Source organism: Crocodylus siamensis, chromosome 4 (assembly GCF_052110815.1).
Source record: "Crocodylus siamensis isolate JL-2025a chromosome 4, ASM5211081v1, whole genome shotgun sequence".
NCBI classification, from domain to species: Eukaryota; Metazoa; Chordata; order Crocodylia; family Crocodylidae; genus Crocodylus; species Crocodylus siamensis.
Window position 1 is genome coordinate 181,847,701 of NC_143398.1, and position 23,382 is coordinate 181,871,082.

Here is a 23,382-nt window from a genome sequence, read left to right on the forward strand (position 1 = left end):
CCCAACCCTGCTCTGGGTCACTAAAGAGTGACATGTAGCATGCCCTCTGCCCACTGTGCCCCACAAAGGCTCTTCCCCTGCACCTGTCTGAGGCAATCTGTGACTGTGGAGTAGCACGTACCCTGCATCTGAATGCCAACGCACTCTGCACTGGGGCTCTGCCCTCCAAAAAAATGCTAGAGGCAGGTGGGATCAGCACACAGACCCCAGGCCCTCACCCTCCTGCATGTGCCAGGGACTGGCCTGCCTGTTAACAGGCATAGGAGCTTCCCTGCCTACACCATATGCTCCCCCAGTGTCCATTGCCCCACAGGAGGGATCAGATGTGCCCTATGGAGGGCTGTATTCAGGTCTGCTGCTTTCTGGTGAGCCAGCAGTCCCCTCAGTAGAGTCCCTGGCCAGCTGAAGCCTGGGCAGTACCGAGTGGTGCCCTGCCCCTTGTGCTTTGGGAAGCCTTCACTCACCTTCTCTCCCTTGACTCCAGGGCTTCCTGGGCTGCCCTTTGTTCCTGCATCACCACGACGACCCTTGGCAAACATAAGAGGCAGTCAGCAAAGAGGGCAGCAAAGGTGTAGGTTGGCTTAGCTACCACTCTTGGGCTTTGCTGCCTGCTCCTTTGCCCTGCCAGCTTACGAGCCATGGCTGCTGCATTGCCCGTGGCTGGGCTTCCATGCACACATGACCAGGTGCAACGTCTGTTTGTTTTATGCTGCAGTGTTGGTTTTCTTCTTCAGGGAATGACTTAATTTTTCTAAGGAGAGTCACCACCACATGTGTAGGTGCTCACACAGACTCCGATGGCTCATTCTCTTCACAATAAACAGCTGCACTGACTTCATCTAGCCTCACTTTTACCTACTGGATCTGGCCAACTGTCTCTAATGCAGCACTGTTACAACTGTCCCGGGGGAGCGTCGGCCTGTTTCCACCAGCTGGGGGACTGAGCAGCAGCTTCACTTGCAGTCCAGCAGCACTGTGGGTTGCGATTGACTCCTACAGCCAGGGCAGTGGCCCCAGTGACTTTTTTCCTGATGTTGAGCATGATTCTGCCCTGCCCTCATGTGGTCACTCCATGGTGCACCAACTACAATAACTACACGGCAGGCACTGGCAGGCAAAGCCACTGGCTTTGGGAGCTAAGCAGGGAACAGTTGAGGCAATTTGGGACTGGCTGAATTTAACTTGTCATCTTCTGGACTGCAGGTTGATGGGGCAGGCCAGCTGTTCCTCAGACTAGTCTTTCAGGCTGTCTACAGTTTCTGGCCCTTTTCTTGCTTCATGGTTTTAGCATGCCCTTTGCAATCAACAGGGCTTGGAGAGTATTGCTTAAAATGACAATTTTGACTGTAAGCAGGGACAGAGTCTGGAGAAAATCATGTGTTACACAGTGAACCTCTTACCTCCCACCCCTTTCTGATGGGGTAGTGAGGGGACTCATACAGCCCCTGTCAGTGCTAACAGTAGCTCCTTGCTGGTACTGGTAGGGTGGGGAGGGGGATAGCAATGGCCCTCATAATGGGATTTCTTGCAGGGGGGACACAAGATCAGTTCTGCAGCTCGCTCAGGATGCTGAGACAGGGCTGCAGAGCAAGCCGGCGGGGCTTGGTGGGTAATTGGAGGAAGGGGTTTCAGGTGCTGCTATTGCTGGGATACGCAGTGCTCATGCCATGTACCAGGGCCATCTCACTGTGACATATAAGCACAATGCTCAGAGCTAAAGGAACCACGCAGGTGCTTACAGGTTCTCCCTTAGGTCCTGCAGATCCTGGGCTGCCTTTGCCTCCCTTGACGCCAGGTGATCCAGGGCCTCCAGTGTTGCCTTTAGGCCCCTTTGAGGAGAAAAGTGAACAGGTCAGAGTGTGTCTGAAGACGATTCTTTTTAAAAAAATGTTTCATGTTCCAAGCCAAATCAACCAAATCAAGTCCAAATCCATGAGTCAATCCAGAATAATAAATGGCCCTACAACCAGCAAACATCCTCCAGCCCCGCCAGGGGCTTCAGATATTTCCAACATCTTTGGCAGGCATCCTATGTGCAGGCCCAAACCCGAAGGCTTGGGGTTTGGATGCCCCCAAGTTTTGCTTGCCTTCAGCCATATGGCTACAGGAGCAAGCTAGGGAGGAGCCTCCCATTTCCAGAAAATGGGCATTAAGCCCCAACACCTTGATGGGTACTAAACCATGACAGAAGAACCGTTATCCCCCAGGGGCTGAAGGAAAACTGCCTTCTTGGACCCAGATACATGGTGTTTTCCTGTGTCTGAAGAGAAAGGAGGCTGCGCAGCTGCCTGGGACACAGCTGCAAACAGACTTGTCCCCTATGCACACACAGCCCTTGTAGACACACTCCCCTATGTACTCATGGATGTCCACCCCCAGTGAGCATGTATACATGCATGCACATGTACACACACACACCCACGCACACATGTGCACATATGTGTGTAGCCTCAGCACAGTGCAGAGCAGCTCACTTTCCCCTCTCTCTGCACTCAGCAAGCTCTGTTGGCCAGTGTGGGGCACCAAAGGAGCTTGGTCCTACGTCTTCCAAGCCACTCCCTGCCCCTTCTCAGAGAGCAGAGACCCTGTTGGCCACCGAAGAAAGCTCTCCTGTCCCCTGCCCCTGAAGTATCTGACCAATAGAATGCAGCAACCCCTTCATGCGAGTGAGTTTTCTGGGGGGACACTGGCCTCCTTACAGTGAGGCACTAATGTCTGACTGGGGACCCAGTAGTCAGGCAGAGGCTCTGCAAATGCTGTGGACAAGTCCCTGCAGTTTGCCTTTGAATGCAAAACCAGTGGTAACCCCTGCCAATACCAGGGAAGAAAAGCAAACACTATTTACAGCTGAGGAATCTGCAGCCAATCTCCTGGTCTGTTCCACACAAGAAAGAGAACAAGGAGAATGGCTGAAAACTCAGGGCACAGCTACAGAGATGAAGCCTGCTTGCTTATTGCAGCCTGGATACTGGTGCGCTCATTCTTGTCTCCAGCATGGGGTACCTGCAGCCATTTTCACTCGATTCCCTTCCCTAAAGGGGCCGGGGCTGCAGATATATCAGCAGTATCTGTAGTCCTGGCTGCTGCAGTTGCTCATGAACATGGAGGGCTTGTCTACCCTGCTGCTGTGCTGAGCCCAGAAGCATCACCATGAAGCATGCACCATTCACTTGATCTGGCTCAGTAAGGGCCAAGTCCCAAAAACAAGGCAGTGTTGTTTGTTTGCCTCAAACAAGGCAGCCTTTGAGCAATGCTGAGCATGTGGCTTACATTCAGTGCCACACCAAGGCAGGTCCTGCCCTGGTCTCAAGTGATGGCATGGGAGCAGGGGCAGGTCCAGGCTGAGCACAGAGGGAGTAGATATGCATGGAGTTAGTAGGACTCTTACTGATGGCCCCAAGGCCCTGTGCATGGATTCCAGAGACAGCTCCTGTGTCTGGGACAACCAGCTGTACCCTGAGAAGCATGAAGAGGAACACCTACCCTGTTTCCTTTCTCCCCAGTAGCTCCTGGGGGCCCATTTTGGCCAGGGCGGCCTGGATCTCCCTGAAACAGAGAGAACAATGGTTATAAACATGTCACCCTTCTACTCGCTACTGCTCACAGCTGCTGGTCCTCACTGGTCAGCACCCAGCAGAGCTCAGCTTTCTAGAGTTGCAGGCTCAGTAAGGCCCTTTCTTTGGCTTTCTTGCACTGGGGTTCTGGCCTCCCCATCCTGGGTTTGAACAAAGTGTCCAGCTGCAACCATTGTGCTCCTCCTGGTTCCCAAGAAAAATCCCACATCAGCCCAAACCCCAGAGGGCTATAAATGAATCTTTCTGGACCTGACCTAGCGGGGTTTCTAACAGCTCCAGCAGTGAGGAGGGTAAGGTGCTGAACAAGCCCCCTCTCTCCTAATAGCACTGCTTCTGCCTCTGGCTCAGCCTTAGTTCTTCCTCAGTGCCACCCATGGCTGAGTGAGGCAGTAGCTCCTGCAAGGCAGCCTTCTTCAAAGGCCTCTGGTGGCTCTGAGTTGATTGCACCCTAACCTCAGTGTTCATCAGTACAGTGCAGTACAAATGTGACATCTGCTTCTTGTGATTACCCAAAGGAACTGAAGACCTGCAAATGAAGGGAAGAGCAGAGGTGGCCTTCACTGCGTGCTACTAGTACACAATGCCTATACAGCGCGCTGGATGTGGCCACGTGAATTTTAGCTACCCCTGGGTGGTGTTCTCCCTCCAGACTGACCTTCTGTTTTGGGTTTTACATACCTTTGTACCTTCATCCCCTCTCTCTCCTGGGTTTCCTGCCCCTCCTGGGTAACCATCAGGACCCTAGGAAAAGAGCAGACAAAGAACTGTCAATTTACACAGCAATAACAATGAACAACTTTCTCCCAAAACAAAATAGCTCCTACAGAAAGTCAGTTGCCAGTGAGAGTAGCTGCAAATTGAGCAGTGGACTCTGTTTGCTGGCACTGTTAACAAAATTGACCAGATCCAGATTCCCATCAACTTCACGGAGGCTTCTCTCTCACATATGAGCAGGACAGGCATGCTTTCCGCACTGCATTCTTCTGTGTGCTCAGGAACGAAGCATGCATTACATGGAAAAGCTGGTCTGTAATACACCTGCTTAGCTAGGCTCCTACTGCAGCTGTAACTCATGCACACTAAGACAGGGCTCAGCTCCTAGACTTTCTGGTACTAGGTGAAGAGAATCTTGCTGAGTTATGTCACAGAAAAGCAGCTCTACCTTGTCGCCTGAGTCTCCCTTACAACCTGGAGGTCCAATTCGTCCCAGCTTGCCCTGGAGAAAAGAAGCAGAGAGAAAATCTAAGTATTAGAGGGAACTAATGCATTGCTGTTCTCACACAATAAGTAATTTAACTTGAACACAAGCTAATCACAAGGTCCTGGCATCCCCTGTCCAGTTAGTGAACAGAGTATGCCCTGGTGTGTGGGGGAGTTTAATCTCATGGGTGTAGAAGACCTGCCCTGACTATGTATCAGAACTTAGGGCTAGGGACAGACATTACACATAAACTGGTTTAGGTGATCAGAAACTGGTTTAAACCTGTAACAGAACAGATATTCAGTGCACATAAACCAGCCTGAAAATGGTTGAAGTCGGTTTGCGATAAATCTGGTTGAATGTAGTATCAGACTTAACAGATTTGGTTCAAACTGGTTTATGCAATGTCTGTCCCAGACCCCTTCCTGGTTTAAATTAAATCAGACTCCTCCAGCATCCCAGTTGCTTTGCAACTCTGGGTGGGGCTCTGTTCTGTGCTCCAGCCCAGCAGAGCTGACTTCCCTTTGCTCCCTGGCTGCAGCTCTGGTACAGACTGCAAACATCTGCCTGGCTTCCTCCTGCTCTCCCCTCTCCCCCTCACCACTCCCTGCTAAGCAAAGTACCCTCAGCCTAACACAGACATCTCTCAGCATTAGCTAGCAGACCACATGCTGGCTATGGTCTGTGCAGTGGGAAACGGGACAAAGGTGGAATCAACAGGTAATGTCCCTCTGTTGTTTTTTTAATGGGGCGATAAACACTGTTATCAACTCCCTGCTGGGCTGATTGTGGGGAGGGTGCCCCCCTTCAGCTCAGCACTATGGAAGGGAAGGGAGGGCTGCTTTAGCACCGCCCAGTTCCTAGCCTGAGCTACTGCAGGCATGTGCCTGCACTTTTTCAGTCCAGAGGTGATGTCTGTATGGTTACAAACTGATTCAGCCTAGCCAGGTTAGACTAACCTGCAAAGATTGAATCAATTCAGTCTCAGGCTTTTTGAATGTCTGTCCCTAAGCCTGGGCGGTACCACTCTAAATAGTACAGCTGGGGAAAGGGATCTCAGAGTCACACTTGACTCCAAAATGAATGAGTCACCAGTGTGAGAAGGTAATAAGTAAAGCTAGCTGCACCCTTTCTTGCATAAGTAGGTGCATCACAAACAGGTCTAGGGAGCTGACACTTCCCCTCTATGCAGCACTGATCAGGCCACAGCTGGAGTACTGCGTCCAGTTTTGGGCACTGCACTTCAGGAGGGTTGTGGATGGCCTGGAGAGGGTTTAGAGGGGGTTCACTCACCTGGTTAAAGGCATACAGAAAAAACCCTATGTGGACTGATTGGGGGACCCGAACCTCTTCAGCTTCCTCAGGAGGAGGCTGAGAGGTGATCTTGTGGCCGCCTACAAATTCAGCAGGAGGCTGGGGTGGTGGGGAGGAGAGGGGGCAGCATGGAATAGGGAATACAATGTTTACCAGGGTGCCTGTCAGGGTAATTAGAAATAATGGCTACAAACTGGAAGAGAGCAAATTCAGATTGGACTTCAGGAAAAACTTCTTTACAGTGAGAGTTGCCAAAATATGGAATAAGCTTCCAAGGGAGGTGGTGCTGTCCCCTTCCTTGGAGGTGTTTAAAAGGAGACTGAACAAACACATGGCTTGGGTTATCTGACCCAGCACTCATTCCTGCCCAGGGCTGGGGGTCGGACTCAATGATCTAATAGGTCCCTTCCAACCCTAACTTCTATGAAACTATGAAACTATAAACTATGAGAGCACAGAGACTACAGCAGGAAAGGGTGTGGGAAGGCCTTGAAAAGCTGGTCTTGATGGGATGAGAAGTGACAGTGCCTGGGTGAAGTGAGGGACTGTGAATTAATTTGGAATGACCCCCTTGAAACAATTATCTGTTATTTTTAATTTCCTTTGGCAGCTGCTCCTCCAAGGCACTTAAAAAGTCCTACTGTTAAAGGCCCCACAAAAAGGAACAGAGAACTAGAATGGCCATATTAATCCACAGAGTGGCCTTACCTTCTGTCCATCTGTGCCGTTCCGCCCTGCCAAACCCAAGGCTCCCTGGGGTCAAGGGGAAAAAAAGAAAAATAAGTATTTTACTTTCACAGGAGACTTTCACAGGATCAATGCTGGGAGAAAGTGAATCACAAAAGTCCTTCCTTACCCTTCGGCCATCAGCTCCAATTTCACCCTGTGGAGAAAAGGGACAAGAGTCAATCAGTTCTGTCTACATTGCAGTGATCATAGCTATGATCACCCTCCCTGCATCATGACTGAGGATATGGGTGTGTCTGACCACTCAAATCTCCTGTCCCTGAAATGTTTGTGAATAGAACATGAAATTCTCAGATTTCTTCTTTACTGGAAATCTTTCGATATCTTCACTGTTCCTTTCTCCCTTAGAAGGCCGCATTAAATATATTATGTGGTGGATTATGAAATATAATATGTTGTGAGGATTTGCTGTTTGAAGTTTAAGTTGTATTTCACAGAACAGATCCTCGGCTTTACTTTGTTGGAACTACACTATCAGCTCAATAGCTGGCCAGGTACCTAAAACGCACTTAGGCAGTTCTACTTCTAAATTGGATAATGTAAGTAATCAACATATCTGAATTTCAAATAATGCAACTGAAGCATATCTGAATTTCAACTAATGCAGCCCAAGTTCACATTTGAGAAATAGTCTGTCATGTGAGCTAAACAATTGCTTAACAAGTAGTAAAGTTAGACTACAGATGTATTTCAGGAAAATGAATGGGACAGGCCCACAAATGCAGCTGAGACAAACACAAACAAATAAGAACAAATGTGTGCAGAAAATTACTTCTCATGTTTCTGTTACTATTATTATTCCCACAACCATTTCTTAATGTATTGTATCAGCAAGCCCTAATTCAAATTCAAAGATGACCCACTACACTGTGCTCCAAGAACAGTATTTATAGGCTTTTTCTTACCTTTTCTCCTTTCATACCAGTAACACCCTAGAGCAAGACAAAAAGAGAAAACAAGAAAACCATTGCATTAACACTTGTAGACTGGTGGGCTGGAAGAAGCATAGGCAGGTGACAGACAGTGAGCTCAGGCAGAAAAATACCAGAAAATGAGACAGGGAAGTGAGAAGGGAACTAGGTAAAAGCATGCAGCTCCTGACCAATCTGTGCAGTGGCAGCATCTTGACATAACTAGGCATAAAAAGTGGATAGACCTGGATGGAACCTAGGCTGATATTCTTCACAATGGATGCCTACAATTATCTCCTACATGCATATGGAACTGCCTGAACCAGGTGGCCTGATTTTCACCATTGCTATTGACCTCAATGATAGTATTAGAAATGAAGAAAATGAAGCTATGGGATTTAGGAGCCTAGGTGTGGACCCACACATACAACTGTGAAAGCACTGGCTATACAGCATGCAGAAAGGGCAGTGACTGAGGTCCTGCACATTTACTTCGGCAGAAGAATACGGCTTGGAGAATGAGATAGGACACAGTAGGATGGAGAACCAGAGTGGATCTCCTGCAAAGTGCTCATACACTTCTCCAGGACAAGTCTGCTCAGTGTTTAGTTCCAGCTCCCATGGAGGATTGTTTCCTCTCTATGTGCCCCAGGGACATGCAGGTTCACTCAAACAAATGGACAAGCAATGCCGCCCAGTGGAATGGGGACTCTCAGCCTCACTGGTGTTTTACCACGATTTGGACTGATATGAAATAGAGCTCTCCAGGTGGGGGTTCCTGCACTGCCCTTTCCTTGGGGCCACCCTTGGAGGTCATACTGAACCCAATGGGGTACCCAGGCACCTCATGCCTTTTGTGCTTCATGGATGCTGCATCAGCTTCCCAGCTTTTAGGCTTACTGAAGTGTGATGCTTCCAATCTACTTAGCCCAGTCTGAGATGGGGTCTGGCTACCTTAGGAACAAGTGCAAAATGCAAGTATCTGCTTGACAATGGTGTGCCCCTGGACCTATCATGGTGGGCTATGACAGTTCAAAGAGAAGAAATGTTTGCTGTGGCAGATGGACACAGTTGGAAGGAACATTTATTACAATAATATTTCACACCTAGCTGACATGATGTTGCAATAGAGGTGTGCTTTCCAAAAGACAGATCTATTGAAAAGAATCTTCTTCCTGTTAATTCTAGCAGGCTTTGGGAAAGACTGAGAGCCCCCACCCAGTGGCCTAGCTGTGCTTTTGTGTGAGTTTCAGACTACCATTTATGTATCCACACACACATGCAATACCGAAAGGGAAGAATTCGGCTGAATCAGAAAGGTAATGGAGGCAGAGTGTTCAGCCAGGGTGTGCAGGGATCTTTACCTTGGGGCCAGGGTATCCAATGGGACCTTCAATACCAGGGTCTCCCTTAAAAACAGAAGATACAGAGAATTAATACAATGTCAGTACAGGGTACATCCCAGCTAACATGATAAGAGGTCTGTTAACCAGCAAGCAGGAGGAGGAGTTTACATGACGCACCTGTCGTCCTTTGAGACCAGGCACACCTGGTTCACCCATGTTCCCCTTGGCACCCTAAAAACAAACCAGACAAATAAGGTTAGTGCTTTTCACTCATTGTAAGAAAAGGACAACTTGTGTACTAAGCAGTCCCTACCTGAGTCTGGGTGGACTGCAGCCTTGGCAGACTGAGATGCTGTATGGACTATGCCCAGTACCAGGGATGTGGGCTGAAGGTGGACACAGTAAGGGACAGAGTGTAATATGGACTCGGTGGTTGAAGCAAAACTCTACTTTATCCCTGTATTTCTTTTGTGAAGGTTCTGAAGGGAGCGGGACATGTCCCCAAGTCTGCAATGCAGTTTCCAGTTACCATATGATATTATCTGTCCCAGGGAAAATGTGCCGTGGTGGCAGAGGTGATGTGTCTTGCTGCAGAGACTGAATTACTGGCTTCCCAGGAGATCTGGGGCAGTTGCAATCCACATATGTGTATGGTGAGGGGAAATGAGGTCCTATTTCCCATACACCACAGAAAGTGGAAGAAGACAGGGGCAGCTGGGGCTAGAGGAAGAGGCAAGGGTGATTGAGACAGCCCAGGCTAGGGAGGAATGGTCAGTGGGATATCTTGCAGGAAGGCAGTTGGAGCAGTGTGTAGAGCAGTCTGTGGGGGTGTTAAGGGAGTCTGGAGCCTGGGGAAGGTGTTATTGGGAATGGGGAGGGCCTGGGAAACCTTTGCCCTTCTCCCTTTGTCCTTGAAAAAACAAACCTAAGATTTTGCTGGCTTTGGGACACTGGAAGTATTGACATAGCTGAAGTCAACTTGCTTCTCTGCCTCCCAGTTTGTGCATTGACTTTGGCAAGGGTGTCAGATAGAGATCTCCATTCTGGCACCAGGGGCTGACATCAGAGCACAAAGCACACCCTGGGTTTGGTGTGTCACATCGGCAGTCTTGTGGGTTTCCTTCCCAGTGCTGAGGTACAGGCCTGCAGGCGTGGATTAATGCATAGGCAAACTAGGCACATGCCTAGGGCCCTGAATGAAGAAAGGGCCCAATTGTGCTTATTTTACATATTATAATTACTGAGTGAAAAAAGTAGGGACCCATAAGTTTGTTTGCCTAGGGCCCACTAAAGGGTTAATCCAGCCTGAAGGTCTGGAAGCCATTTCCCAGCAAGGCATCTTCATGCTGGAGCTTGGTGCAACTGAGAGGACCTCACGGATCTCCTGGCATCAAAAAAGGGCACAAACATGACCCCCTCCCTCAGCAGGTCTGTACAACTTACCTTCTGTCCCCGATACCCTTTGGGACCCTCAGGGCCTTGAATCTCCAGGCACTTCAACTTGTAGCACTGAAATAAACCAAATGAAATGAGATGAAACTCCAGGAAAACAGACATACGGTGGCTTGTGGGGGACCTGGGGCAGCAGCAAGCCTCATGCTCAGTCAGGAGGTTCTGATACCTCTCTTGTAATCACTGGAGTGAAGGCTGAGGCTACTGCTGTCTGGAGGCTTGGTAACCCCCCTGGGCATCCTGGCACCCTGCCTGGCATATTCAGCTTGGTGCTTCAGACCAGGACCCTGCCCCTGATGAATTTTGCTTCCTGTGGGTTTCCTACAACTTTGGGTTCCAAACATGAAAACACCTGCAAGATAGGGTGTCCGCAAGTGCTGAATATATCTTGGGCTTGCTCCTGTTGATCTCAGTGGTAAAACTCCTGTGGGCCCTGGTGGGATCAGAATTAGGTTAACACTGAGTGTACTGGGAAAAGCCCACCTGGAAACTGAAGAAAAGCAGACAGCCCCTCCTGGGTCCAAAGTCACGGGAAACGCACACCATTTACATTTAAGCCTGAGAGACCATGACAGGGATTCTGAGGTCTCTCTGCAGGGTTTGCATGTCCTGGAGGGGCCCAATTCTTCTTAAACTGCCCTGCTTTGTCTCTAAAGTACAGGATGCTGTTTAATTCCCTTTGCAGGTCTATAGCATGCTTTCAAAAAGTTTGCAACTTCTCTACTGGCTTGGAAAACAGGTCAACTGAAAATGTAGTACCAGTTGTCAGTGACTGTCATCTGTGTGTGCTGCTACCGTCTGCTAGATGGAAACAGCCAAACTAAGATATTTGTGGCTATGGGTCTCATCTAGTGTTCTTCATGAAAAATTGAGACCAAGCACACACCATCCCCTAGAGGCCAGAAGTCAAAAATGACATACATTGAAATATTGGAGGGGACTATAATGTCATTGGTTACTGGAAAAAACATCTCTGATTTCTGATCTCCATGCTACGAGTGTGCAATTTTAGCTGTGGTATTCTATGACATGAATGTGGCCACAGGTCTGTTCCAAAGATGCCTTAGCACTAATAAATGGAAGGCATAGAAACCACTGACCAGTGAAGGGTGCTCCCAAAATAGGCCCCCATCCCAATGAGATTAGACCCCAAAAGTGTCTGTTCTTAAAAGGACTGAATTAATAGCACAGCAGAAAACCTTGCTTCTGCTGTTTCTGCTTCAGCTCAGGAAGTTATTTAATTCTGAAGAGCAGCTGTATAAGATAAACCACTACAATTGAAAAAAAAAGGCCTCTTGCTAAGAGGGTTTGTGCATCTGTTTGATGGTGGACTTGGGATGCTGGAACCCATAGACTGCTGGTCCCTCCAGTCTGCTACTGTTCTTTTTAAAAACCTAATTTCTTAGGGAAGAACATATCCATACATCCTGAAGGGGCCCAAACACTTAACAAATTATCACACAGACAGAAACCACTCACCTAGTATATCATGTAGCTGCCTTGGGTGGAACATAGCAGCTCCTTGTTAATGACTTGTAAGGCTACACAGAAAAGAGGGACTGGAAGCGAAGGGCCTGAGATATCACTGTAACTACCAGGCTGTACACCAAGTTCCTGAGGGATGCTGGGGTCCAGCTGCATTTTACCCAGTGCAGAGTTCAGGCCATTTATTTATATGACAACCTGATTTCATTGTAGCAAGCAAACTCTGATCTTTATTGCGTAGAAAAGGCATGCACTTGTTAACTTACCTCTGAATAGGCTTCATGTTTCTGCAATGAAAGAAAGAGGGAATAAAATCAATAAGGTGTCTGGGTACTAAGTCAGGGAGAGCAATGTACCTATTTTCTCTGCTGGGAGCTATAAATTGTTCTCCAGAAAAGGAGAGCAGCCAAATGGTTTTCAATCTGAGGTACAAAGCAATCCATTAACAGGGACTTGCACCCACAGGTGTGAGAGAAGGCACATAGATTACCATGCTCTCTGATATAAAGGTTGGGACCAACAGTGGTCCCAATTTTGAATGCACTTTTGTGTGGGCCCAGGCCTCTGTGTGGGGTGGGGTCTGTTGGCATGGAACAGTTTGTAGAAGCATGGCTGTAGCTTGCAAATCTCTTAGAAAGAGGCAGCCCCTGCAAAAACATCCCCTGTAAAGAAAAGAAGAAGTGCTGACTTGCTCTGTCATTGAAGTCTCAAGTCATATTTGCAGTGACACATTTTAAACCATATGGGATACACACTGGAGCTAGACTTGCCTGCTTTAATTGGGAATGTAGGTTCAGGCCTGCAAAGACATATGCACATGCATCATGGGCACCAAGAGTCATCCCACTGTAAGTGATGACTCATAGTGCACAAAGCTAAGTCTGGGGACCATTCTGGCTCCTGGTGTAGTTCATGTGCAGAGTACCCCACTATGCTTTACTACATAATATAACTTCTGTTTGATTTGGTACCCACTGTGTGAGGGCACCTAGTGCCAGAGCACCCATGGCACTGCCCTTGCTATAGTACTGCTCGGGACAAATGTTTGGTGAATCTCAGCTATATGTGACCTGGTACTGATAGCTCTTGTGAAGTCTTGAATTTGTGTTTTTCATGAGTAACAATGAAAGGAAAAATCCTTACCCCTTTTTGTAATGGCTAGAAATAAAAGTGACTTTTTTACTGTGGTTTGGCTTTTTTCATACGGTCTCTTGATGCTACTAACTCTGTCACTCTGGTATTTCAGCACCTCACAATACCACTGTTCATCAGTGCAGTGATCTCATCTCCATTGTACGCATGGGAACTGGGGTACAGCTCTCCTTGAGAGACTTGCTCAAGGTTACTTGGGAAGTGTATTTTAAAACAGGACCTTAACTCCCAAGGACCTTAACCATTGAGCCAGTCTTCCTCTCTGATTTCATCTGGACTGACTCACAAGCTTGATGTTAATCACATGCCTAAGTCTTTTCAGGATTGGACTCCACATTCCATTTCTCCAATAAATTGTTGAAGGAAGTTTTTTTTTAAATAATATTTGGAAACAACAAAGCATTTATGATCTTAATATTTTTGGCCAAGAGTTAATAAAAATAGAGTTCTAAATTGATTTAGGTTTCTATATACATGAGCTGAGAGGTGAGAGAAAGAAGCGATACTGGTCTGAGAGGTGATACTGGTCTGAGTTAACACCATTTACCATGACTTTGATTATCTTTTTAATGGTTTCATCATTAACTTCCAGGGCATCTTTCTTCGTAGTGGCATAGTTATTGCGATACAGCTCATAGGGTGTGTTGGCGATCTCTTGGAGTCCTGGCTCAAAGATTAGTTGGCTGGGGGCCACAGCAAAGAGCTTGATCCCTTTACTTCGTGCCAAATCAGCTTGCATCTTCATGCCTCCACAGGGGCTCCCAGTGACATGGCCATCTGTAATGACCACGGCGAAGTTGACTTCATGGGGCGTGTGTTTCATGATCTGGTCTGTCATGTTGGAGATGGCACAGTCCGTGAAGGTGCCCCTGCCAATATAGCTAATGCCTCTCAGCTTGTTGATATATGTGTCCTTGCTGCTGGTTAAGGGGCTGTAGATTTCCACCACATCTGAGTAGTGGAGACCCCCAAACTGCCATGTCATGGACACCTGGCCCTGGTAGACCTCATTCTCAAGCTGACTGATGAATTCAGGAATGAACTCCTTCATGTGATCCACCAAGCTCTGGATGGGCACAGTCTGCAGGGCAATGCTCTCTGAGGTGTCGATGACAAAGTACACATTGATGGGACAATCTGTTTTACCTGTGGAGGCAATAATTCAGCATGTGTCAGGAGATGACGGACCAAGTATTTATTCTAGTCAGGAACAAGACACACAGGGCATTCAATGAGAGCACACAGGCAGCTTCAGCACAAAACTCAAGATTCCCGGATGAACTTATGGGTGAGGGCTGTTGGCAGTGGTTACTGAGTATGGGTTCTTTCATGAATCCTTTGGATTTATCACAGCCAGTAAAGTTTCCTAGCCCTAATCAGTTTTAAGGATAATTTAACAAGCCCCCATTTCAAGAAATATCAGGAGGCAGTTAGCATTTCACTGAAAATATCTTCCCCATCCCCAGCTCTTCTTTTAAAAATATACTTCTTGCCCTTTGAACTGCAGGACATTGACAGTGCCCTCATCCCCCTGCTTTACCAAAGACAAGTAAGGGTGGTCTTGGTGTTTTGGGGCATTGCGCATGGTAGTCATTTGGGACAGGTTCTGCAGTTTTAAGAATAGATTAAATAAATGCTTGTGAAAGGATGGTTTAGTCGGGGATGATCCTGCTTTGAGCCAGAGTTTGGATTAGATGACCTCCTGGGTCATGTCAAGACAAGCATGGATGTTTGGTTCCCCAGGGAGAACTAGGAGCAGGACATGTTCATAGATTCATAGATGTTAGGGTTGGAAGAGATCTCAGTAGATCATTGAGTCCGACCTCCTGCCCTGGGCAGGAAAGAGCACTGGGGTCCAATGATCCCAGCCAGGTGCTTGTCTAGCCTCCTCTTAAAGACCCCCCAAGGTAGGGGAGAACACCAACTCCCTTGGAAGCTCATTTCAGATTTTGGTGACCCCTAACTTAAAGTTCTTCCTGATGTCTAACCTAAATCTGCTCTCTGTCAGTTTGTGGCTGTCATTCCTAGTGACTCCAAGGGCTGCCTTGGTAAACAGAGGCTCCCTAAACAGACATCCCCTATTCCTAGCTACCCCCCTCCCTTCATTAATTTGTAGCAGGCTACAAGATCCCCTCTCAACCTTCTCTTGTGGAGGCTGAAGAGATCCAGGGTCTTCAATTTCTCCTCGTAGGGCTTTGCCCACAGGTCCCCAACCATACAAATGGCCTTCCTCTGAACCTTCTCAAAGTTGTTCACATCCCTCTTGAAGGGCGGTGCCCAAAACTGGATGCAGTACTCCAACTGCGGTCTGACGTGTGCCACGTAAAGGGGAAGTGTCACCTCCCTGGACCTGTTTGTCATGCATGCTAATGCATGATAAAGTGTGGTTGGCTTTACTGATCACTTTATCACATTGATGACTCATGTTCATCTTGGAGTCAACAGTAACTCCAAGATCCCTTTCCCTTGCTGTACTGCTGAGAAGGGCATCCCCCAGCCTGTAAGCATGCTGGTGATTCCTTCTCCCTAGGTGCAGCATCTTGCACTGATCCTTATTAAACTACATCCTATTCTGTTCTGCCCACTGTCCAGATCCACCTGGATTTGTTCCCTATCCTCTGGTGTATTAACTTTACCCCATAATTTGGTATCATCAGCAAATTTGGACAGAGTGCTTTCTACACCTTCATCCAAGTCATTGGATGTATTGCTGATAGTTGTCCCTGGGGAATGCCTGTGCGATGTGCCCTCTGGCATGTGGCAGGTTACCTTGGGTGGGGTAGGAGAAGCCGGAGCCAGCAACTGTGTTGGCCCCAGCAGTCTTACCTAGGGTCCTGGGGGCTGGAGAAGCTGCAGCCATGTTGCTCCTGCAGCAGCCAGAGCATGGCTCCAGCCAGCGAGGCTCTGGCTTTGGGTGGTGTGCATTGCCTCCATGTGTACCACCCCATTTTTTTTCTGTGTGGGTTTTTTTGACCCCTGGATCTTCAGGCTGCTGGGTGCCTGCCTCAAGTTTCCCAGCACAGCCCCCTCCTCTCCCTTCCATGGCCCAGACTAGCCCAGTGGGCACATGGATACCTATGTCCACAGGGTCCTGGCTGAGCATGTTAGTCATAGCATCAGTCGAGTGCTGCGGCAGCCACCCTCTTCCCTACCATGGCAGCATAATTCCTAAGCAGAAGAGGAGGAGGCAGAGGAGCCCTGGTGGTCACTACAACAATGCCCCAGTGGGCAGTTGCTTTCCACTGCATGCACCTGTGTCACAGCTGGGCCCCACTGTCGTGTTCCTCCACCCCTACCCTGGCAGGGCTAGAGCGATGGGGCAGAAGTCCCTGGTTAGAAGTGCTGAATAGAGGAAAGAGGGAGAGAAACGCAAGTGTGTGGGCTCATACCTACACAGGTGGTAGGCCTATAATCCAAGGCGTCAATTTGATTTTGAGCCTGAAGGGGAATCGGCACCATACAAAGAAGAACAGCGAATAAGCCTGGTCGGAACATCTCAGGAAGTCTGCCTCACACGTAGCTTTCTGCAGGAGAACAAAAGCAAATCTGTTATTCATACATTGCCTCAGTCTGGGCTTCACAGAACAAGGGAAAAGTATACCACATACTTCCTTTTCTCTCTGCCCAGTCTGAAGCATGACACTACTTTCAGACATCCATCATCCTCTCCATTGCTTCGATGCAGGAAGGCAGTGTATTCTGGGGACTCTAAATCAGGTGAACCTAGACAACTAAGTTTAAAGGGGGTTTTTTTGTTTTGTTTTTTTAACCAAAAGTGTTTTTTACAGAAACTGGCTTTAGTTTATATAAGATGGGTGATGGCTTCTCTACCCTGTGATACAGGGGAGGGATCTAGTGGACAGAGCCAGTGAGTGGGTATGAGGATGTTAGGACTGCCTCCCCTGACTCATGGGGCTCAGCTCCAATCTCACACTGTTTGTACTCCAGAGGTTCCAATGAGCTTGCCTCTGGCTCACACAGATGGAAGTGAGATGGGCCTCAGATCCATGGTTTGGCCTTATACCAGCCACTTGACTTGTGCACCCTTGTTTCCTCACCTGTAAATCAGGATTATAATGCCTTCCTGAAAGGCACTGTGAGCATGGACTAAAGTCTATGAAGTGCGTTGTAGGTCTCTGATGAACACCATTAATGATAGGCTAAGCATTCTGTAATCCTCAACTCCCACCCAGCTCTTCAGCCTTTACCGTGAAGTCCAGTTTCAAAGAACACATGACTTTTCACCCAGAACCAATTAAAAACACCTCAGGTGGGTCAGAAATGGGAAATTAAGCCTTTGCAATAAAAAGCATGGTTTGCTCTCTGCAGTCCAGTTGTGCACATAGCTGCACTTAGTGTAAGAGTAGGATGATTCAAAAGGCAGTAAAGGCATTTGCCCACTCTGAAGACTTCTTGCAACCAGAGAGATTTTACATGGTCCTAACGCCATCAAGGTATGAATGTTTGTTTCCAAGACAAAGTACAATCAAATCTGAACATCAAAGAACAGGAAGGCAATTATGCTTGCCTTTTCAGGAGGGTCTCAGTGACCCAGCTAGGTCAAGGAGTAACTATTAATTTCTCGGTTACCAGTTCAGTGCATCCAAAGGTGGTAAGGACAAGCTGTATGTGGCATATACATAATGAGATGGAGGCCTGAGTCCAAACCACAAAGATGTGAATGAGGTGGGAGAATTTACTCTCCCATCTCTTTCACACCTTTGATTCTCCAGAACCGTACCAGAAAAACACCATAAGGAATGATGTCTACTTCCTCAGTTTTGAACCTCTATTTGTTATGGTTGCAGCTCCTGCCTCCTCCAGAACAAGACTGGAGTGGTTGGCAGGGTGGGGTGGGGGAGAGCTTGCCCCCAGCTGTCTCTGCTGAGTTGGAAGGAGTAATGCTATGAAGAATAAGGATAGTTCAGAGCTGCCCCTATGTAACTGGAGCCCTCTCCTCTGTGGGGGCAGAGGTACTTCTGGCACCTAATGGACAGCTCCAGGACAGTTTACTGGGGAGTGTTGTAAACTGCAGTTTCATCTGGCAATGGCCTGCTCCCTGAAGTGCTACCATATCTCAGTACCAGAGATGTTCAAAGCAACCAGGACCCTTAATAAACAACAGGCTGCCTACCATCAACCCTGAGAGGAACCAGTGCTCGGGATGGGATCTGAAAAAGGGAATGAAGAGCCCCCAGGCCCTGCAGCTCTGGTAGGGACAGAAGCACCGAGGGCAAAAGTATCACTGAGCCTGAGCCCCAAAGGGGCCTGGTTTTGAGATACAGCTGAGCTTCTGTCCTTTGACAATCTGGCCTTCATTGAAAAGTGCCTTAAGTGGGACACTCAGATTTGCTTTCAAGGACCTGGCCTAATTCCAGCCTAATTTCTTTTGACTTTAAAGTTCTTTACAGAGAGACTGAATGTGGGCTTGTGGCAGCCCTCACGACAGACTGGCATGGGTCTCTCTGCCTCAGACAAGGGGGGAAGTACAGAGGAGATAAAGAGTGGTTCTAGCTCTCTTGGGACATCTGGGGTCAAAGTAGGGACATATCCATGTCTTGGGCTCCTGTATTCCTCCACCACAACCTTCTCTTTCCTTAGCCATCCTGTCCAGAGCTGAGGGGGGAAGAGCAGCTTTGTGGCCCAAATGGCATCCCATCTCAGCCTACCTCTCTTTGCCAGACTCAGGAGCTCTTGCTAGTGCCAGAGACCTGGGTATAAAGTCCAGCCCAGCAGCCACAGGATCCAAATGTTTAATTACTATCTTTCCTCCTGACATTCACACAGGCACTCCAGCATTACCTATAACTGGGGCTGAGGATACCTGTCCTCCACAGGCAGGTCAGCACTAGGCTGATTCTCAATGATTTTTAAACAGGTGCTGCAGCACCCTTGGGTGCTGTGAGATCTTTTTAAGGGTGCCACGAGGTGCTGCACAATATTACCATTGTTAGGCGTGCAAGCACCTACACATGATTCACAAGAGAGTTCAAAAGGGAAAGATGGAGCCCCCAGACCCTGGAAATCAGGTGGCGACAGAACCATGTAGGCTGAAAGTATCCCCATCATCTTACTGCACATCATTCCCCACTGCTGGCAATGCCACTCTCTCACCATCTCACCAGTTTTCCCCTGGGATGGTAGGCTGCTCCCCAGGTCCACGTGCCCAAGGGACATGGATTCCATAGTGCCGAAAACATTCTGACCTGTTGTGGTCTTTCTTAGTCCTTTGCAATAAAAGCATCACCCTATTATTTTTCCATAGATATGAAACAAGTAAAAGCTATGACTAGCATTTTCCAAGGGTGCCTTGAGACTAACGAGGTTGAGAACCACTGTACTACCTGATGAGTGGAGGAGAGCTACTACCTATGCAGAGCTGCCTAATGCACTAAGGCACACTCCAGACATGCTCCCCTTGCCCCCAGTCCCACACCTCTGTGCTACATCAAACTAAGCACCACATTGGTGCATTCATACTCCATTTCACTGTCCTCTTCTACAGTCCCACTGCACATGAACCCGCGCCGCCACATTTCACTGCAACCTCCTCCTTCCATCTCATTTAATTGTATACAGTATGATCCCTATGTTGTTTCATTGCACGTATGCCTATCCCTTCATATTTCACTGCACAAACTCTCCTCTCCCATCAACTTACTGCACAACATTCCTCACTACTGGCAATACTACTCTCTCACCATTTTACCAGTTTTCCCCTAGCCTTCCGGGGAGGTAGCCTGCTCCCCAGATCCATATACCTAAGGGACAGTTGCTGAACTACTCGCCACCATCTCATGCTCTCCTCTCCACCCCATATTCCCTGGAGGGGTCTCTGATGAGCTAGCAACCTCACCGGAAGGAGAGGAAGGAATTAGGTTATATGGATGGGGGAGGGAGCAGGGACTGGGCGTGGGGAAAACAGACTGACCTCCCGCTCTTATCACACAGACTTTTTAGAGAAGGTCCTAATGCTTGGAATTCCACTTCCCCTCCTGTGTAAAGGAATCTCTGCTGGTGTGACTGCCAGAGCACTTCTGCTGTCAGTGAATGGGGTAGGACTTGAGGGTGGGAGCCTTTTTCTTCCCCCCATTGGTCCCAGAGATCCACAAGGTTTTGGGTAGGCCCTGATACATAGTCCATTGTCCCTTCTATGTTGAAAATTCTTGCACTATTATTAAATGCCTCACAATATTGGTCATTGTCCTTAAAGTGTCAGCTCCTGGAGTCAAGTGATTTCAACAAAATCTCAGCTTTCATTAAAGAAGAGAGGGCCTGTTAGATGAAGCAGCTTTCATGTGGTTACAGTGCATGAAAACTGGAAAGCAAGTAAACTAGAGGGCAAATGAATTGAATGCAACATTGGGGACTCATGATTTTAGAAGCCTAGGTCACATTTTTTGATTGCTTGGGCTTGACTGTGATGCTCACCTCATTCCGAAGGGAATGATGGAGGAGGCTCCAACCCCCTCAAATTCCCTGTGTTCCATTCTTTCAATGTTTGGGCCTAAATGAATGATACCTCCTCCTCCCTGTGAGATGGAAGACAGACAGGATAAAACCAGAGAGCATCTCCAAGAGTCTCCAGCAGTGGATTCATGTCTGCTGACCAGATTCTAAAGGCACAAGAGACTATACTGTGACATCCTCCCTATTCAGGAGACTTAGGCCCCCATCTCAAGCCATAAGTTCTTTGCAGAAACTAAAGGGCACATGGCCCCTGAACCCAGACGTGCAATGTACTATGTTCCCTGTGCCAATACCAACAACCTTGGCTGTGAGGCCAGGTACAAACATCCCCTCATTGTTTGCCTAAAGTATCACACAGTAGGCAGAGCATGGCCCTGCAGTGATAGTGGTCTGGCAGTACATTCTAGGCTATGTCCTTGCAGACAGACTGGAAGATGCCTTTTTCTACCCTGAATTCCTTGGACTAGTATAATAGGCTTGTAAGTGACTTGCTCTTTCCTTAAATATTGGGGAGACAGACTGATAAGAGGGGAAAAAATCCAGTGAAACATGGCAATAACCACACAGTGGAAGAGGATCATGCCCTTTGATCAAAGTCCAGAAGGATACTCTGCTATGAACATCACAGATCCATACCAGCCTTCAGATCCCTGACCCAGCAGAAGAAGCCTTAGCCCCTAAGAGCTTGCACATACAGTCAGGGCCCCCCTAGCACTGAGGTTCATTATCTTACCGGTGGAATGAAACCCCCCATCACACCCTGACATGCCTAAAAACCTGACAGGATGCCTGACCATCTGGCTTATCTGGAACACTCCAAGCATAGCTGACCACTTCCTTCCCAGACTTACAGAAAACTTATGTGACTGAGAGCTGAAGCTAGCCCTGCACAGAAGTTGCAGGCCACCAGATGTGTTTCAAACCACTCTACAAAATAATAATACTGATGACGGCAAGCACAGCATACAGTTTAAACTCCACATCCCTCCTCCAAGATCCACCCAGGACCATGGTTTTTATTGAAATGGCTATGGGTTACTGGTCCATGGGGTATAAACATGATGCCTGTGGGCAGTTCCAGTCAGGTAGACAGCTGGCATTCTGCTCTAGCTCTCACTAAGACACGAAGGAAGATCTTTTTAGGAAGATCCAGTAAAATAAAACTGGAAAGAAGCTGTCTCCTATTTGGAATGAATGCACATGCAAATACCTATCTTCTGCCTCATATGCATGCAGACTAGACTTGTTCCTTGCACACAAGTGTTTGTCACTGACTCTACTGAGAGCTCTACCTGCACACTCAGCTAGAGGTTCTTCACCCTTGTAAAACTTCCTGTTAACTGCAGGAAGCCCAGCTTCTCCATATGCAGATGCCACCGAACTTAAATTGGCACTAGGAGTATCTGAAGGAGAGGCCAAAGTCAAGGGAATGGCATTTTAACAACTCTGAGGCACAACCCTGTCCTGGGTGTCATTCCTACCTGTGTAGAAACTGCACTTCTTCTAGTGGACGACATACACCACTGACACGGCATAATACCACAACTTTCACATTAAAGCAGCCGAGGCTGAAACACTCCTTGGAATGGCAATATAAGGGAGCCCAAAACAAAACACTCTTATAAAGCTAAAGCAGCATGCATGAAGCCAGCATACGCTATTTGAGAAACATCCATCCTTATAAAGTAAGGGGCATGTCCTCTAGCACTTCAACACTGTCTGAACCAGGCTGTTTTACTTCACAGAAGACAGACAAGTTTTTAGTACTGAAATGCAACAGAAACAAAAAACCCAGGTGTGGAGTGGCATAAAAGAAAAATTTCCTGAACCCAAATGTCTTTGAGGCAGAGAGTAGCTTATGGAGCCAATGACTCTCCAGCTTCTTAGCAAGGGGAAGAAAAAGGAAAAAAAAGAAAAAAAAGGCAAAAAATTCTATTACTGCTATACATTGTGGACCAAATTTAATCCTTATGTAACTCCACAGAATTCAATGGTGTTACACCAGCACTTCAATCTGGCCCCAGTACATATTAACTAGCATATCTAGAAGGGACTGAATTATCCTTGGTTCTTGCAAGGAGTAGAAAAATGCATCCTCTCCTCTAAAGATCTTTCCTTCAGAAAGAGGACAAATGAACAGTTCAATTCCAAGAGTTTGTTGCTCAAAACAGCTGCACACATATAAATGGTCAAGCTATCAAAAAACTTAAAGCAAAGCAATATACCTGGAATGGCTCCCAGACCCACATCTTATATCAAGAGTCCCCAGAAAGTGGCGATAAATGCGTTACATGCACAAGCACAAAGAGTATTAAAAGATTAGATTCCTGGTTCCCTTCTAAAGGCTCCTCAGGACAAGCAGGAAAGTTTATAGTGCCATTAAATGGAGACGCAAGAGTCTCTGCCTACCTGAAAAACAAGTTCATCAAAGTTTCTTCCAAAACACTTAAAGTCAGGAAAAAGGACTTCTTAGAATCGTTTAGTCTCAATAGTACTTCTGCATCTTCAAATGGAAGAGCTGGAGGGCTTTTTTTTAGCGTTCTTGGGGTGTAATTTTAATAAAGAGAACAGATCGGTTGGGAGTGGCAGAGGCTTCTCCAGCCGAGAGCCTCTGTTCTCTGGCAAAAAGCAAACTGTCTATTTTTATAATTCTCCTCCTTCGAGCCTGTGTCAGGGACATAGCTAAAAGGTGCTATTACCCCAGACATCCACAGGGAGTCGCTGTGGAT

The 23,382-nt window shown here is 47.6% G+C and overlaps 1 protein-coding gene across 2 annotated transcripts in view; it reads right to left on the reverse strand.

The window, feature by feature from the left end:
• COL6A2 (collagen type VI alpha 2 chain) overlaps positions 1-23,303 on the reverse strand; it is a 43,392-nt gene extending 20,089 nt beyond the window's left edge. Inside the window, exons 1-15 of one of the 2 annotated variants that reach the window (XM_090045097.1) lie at positions 23,063-23,297; positions 16,573-16,707; positions 13,731-14,329; positions 12,298-12,318; positions 10,538-10,603; positions 9,272-9,325; positions 9,113-9,157; positions 7,743-7,769; positions 6,947-6,973; positions 6,799-6,843; positions 4,738-4,791; positions 4,254-4,316; positions 3,484-3,546; positions 1,740-1,829; positions 465-527 (exon numbers count right to left, since the gene is read on the reverse strand). In XM_090045097.1, the coding sequence (XP_089901223.1) occupies positions 465-527; positions 1,740-1,829; positions 3,484-3,546; positions 4,254-4,316; positions 4,738-4,791; positions 6,799-6,843; positions 6,947-6,973; positions 7,743-7,769; positions 9,113-9,157; positions 9,272-9,325; positions 10,538-10,603; positions 12,298-12,318; positions 13,731-14,329; positions 16,573-16,678 (1,323 nt within the window). In that variant the 5' untranslated portion in view covers positions 16,679-16,707; positions 23,063-23,297. Of the gene's footprint in view, positions 1-464; positions 528-1,739; positions 1,830-3,483; positions 3,547-4,253; positions 4,317-4,737; positions 4,792-6,798; positions 6,844-6,946; positions 6,974-7,742; positions 7,770-9,112; positions 9,158-9,271; positions 9,326-10,537; positions 10,604-12,297; positions 12,319-13,730; positions 14,330-16,572; positions 16,708-23,062 lie in introns of both variants that reach the window. The other variant, XM_090045098.1, reaches the window with a different exon arrangement.
• Between the last annotated feature and the right edge of the window lie 79 nt (positions 23,304-23,382).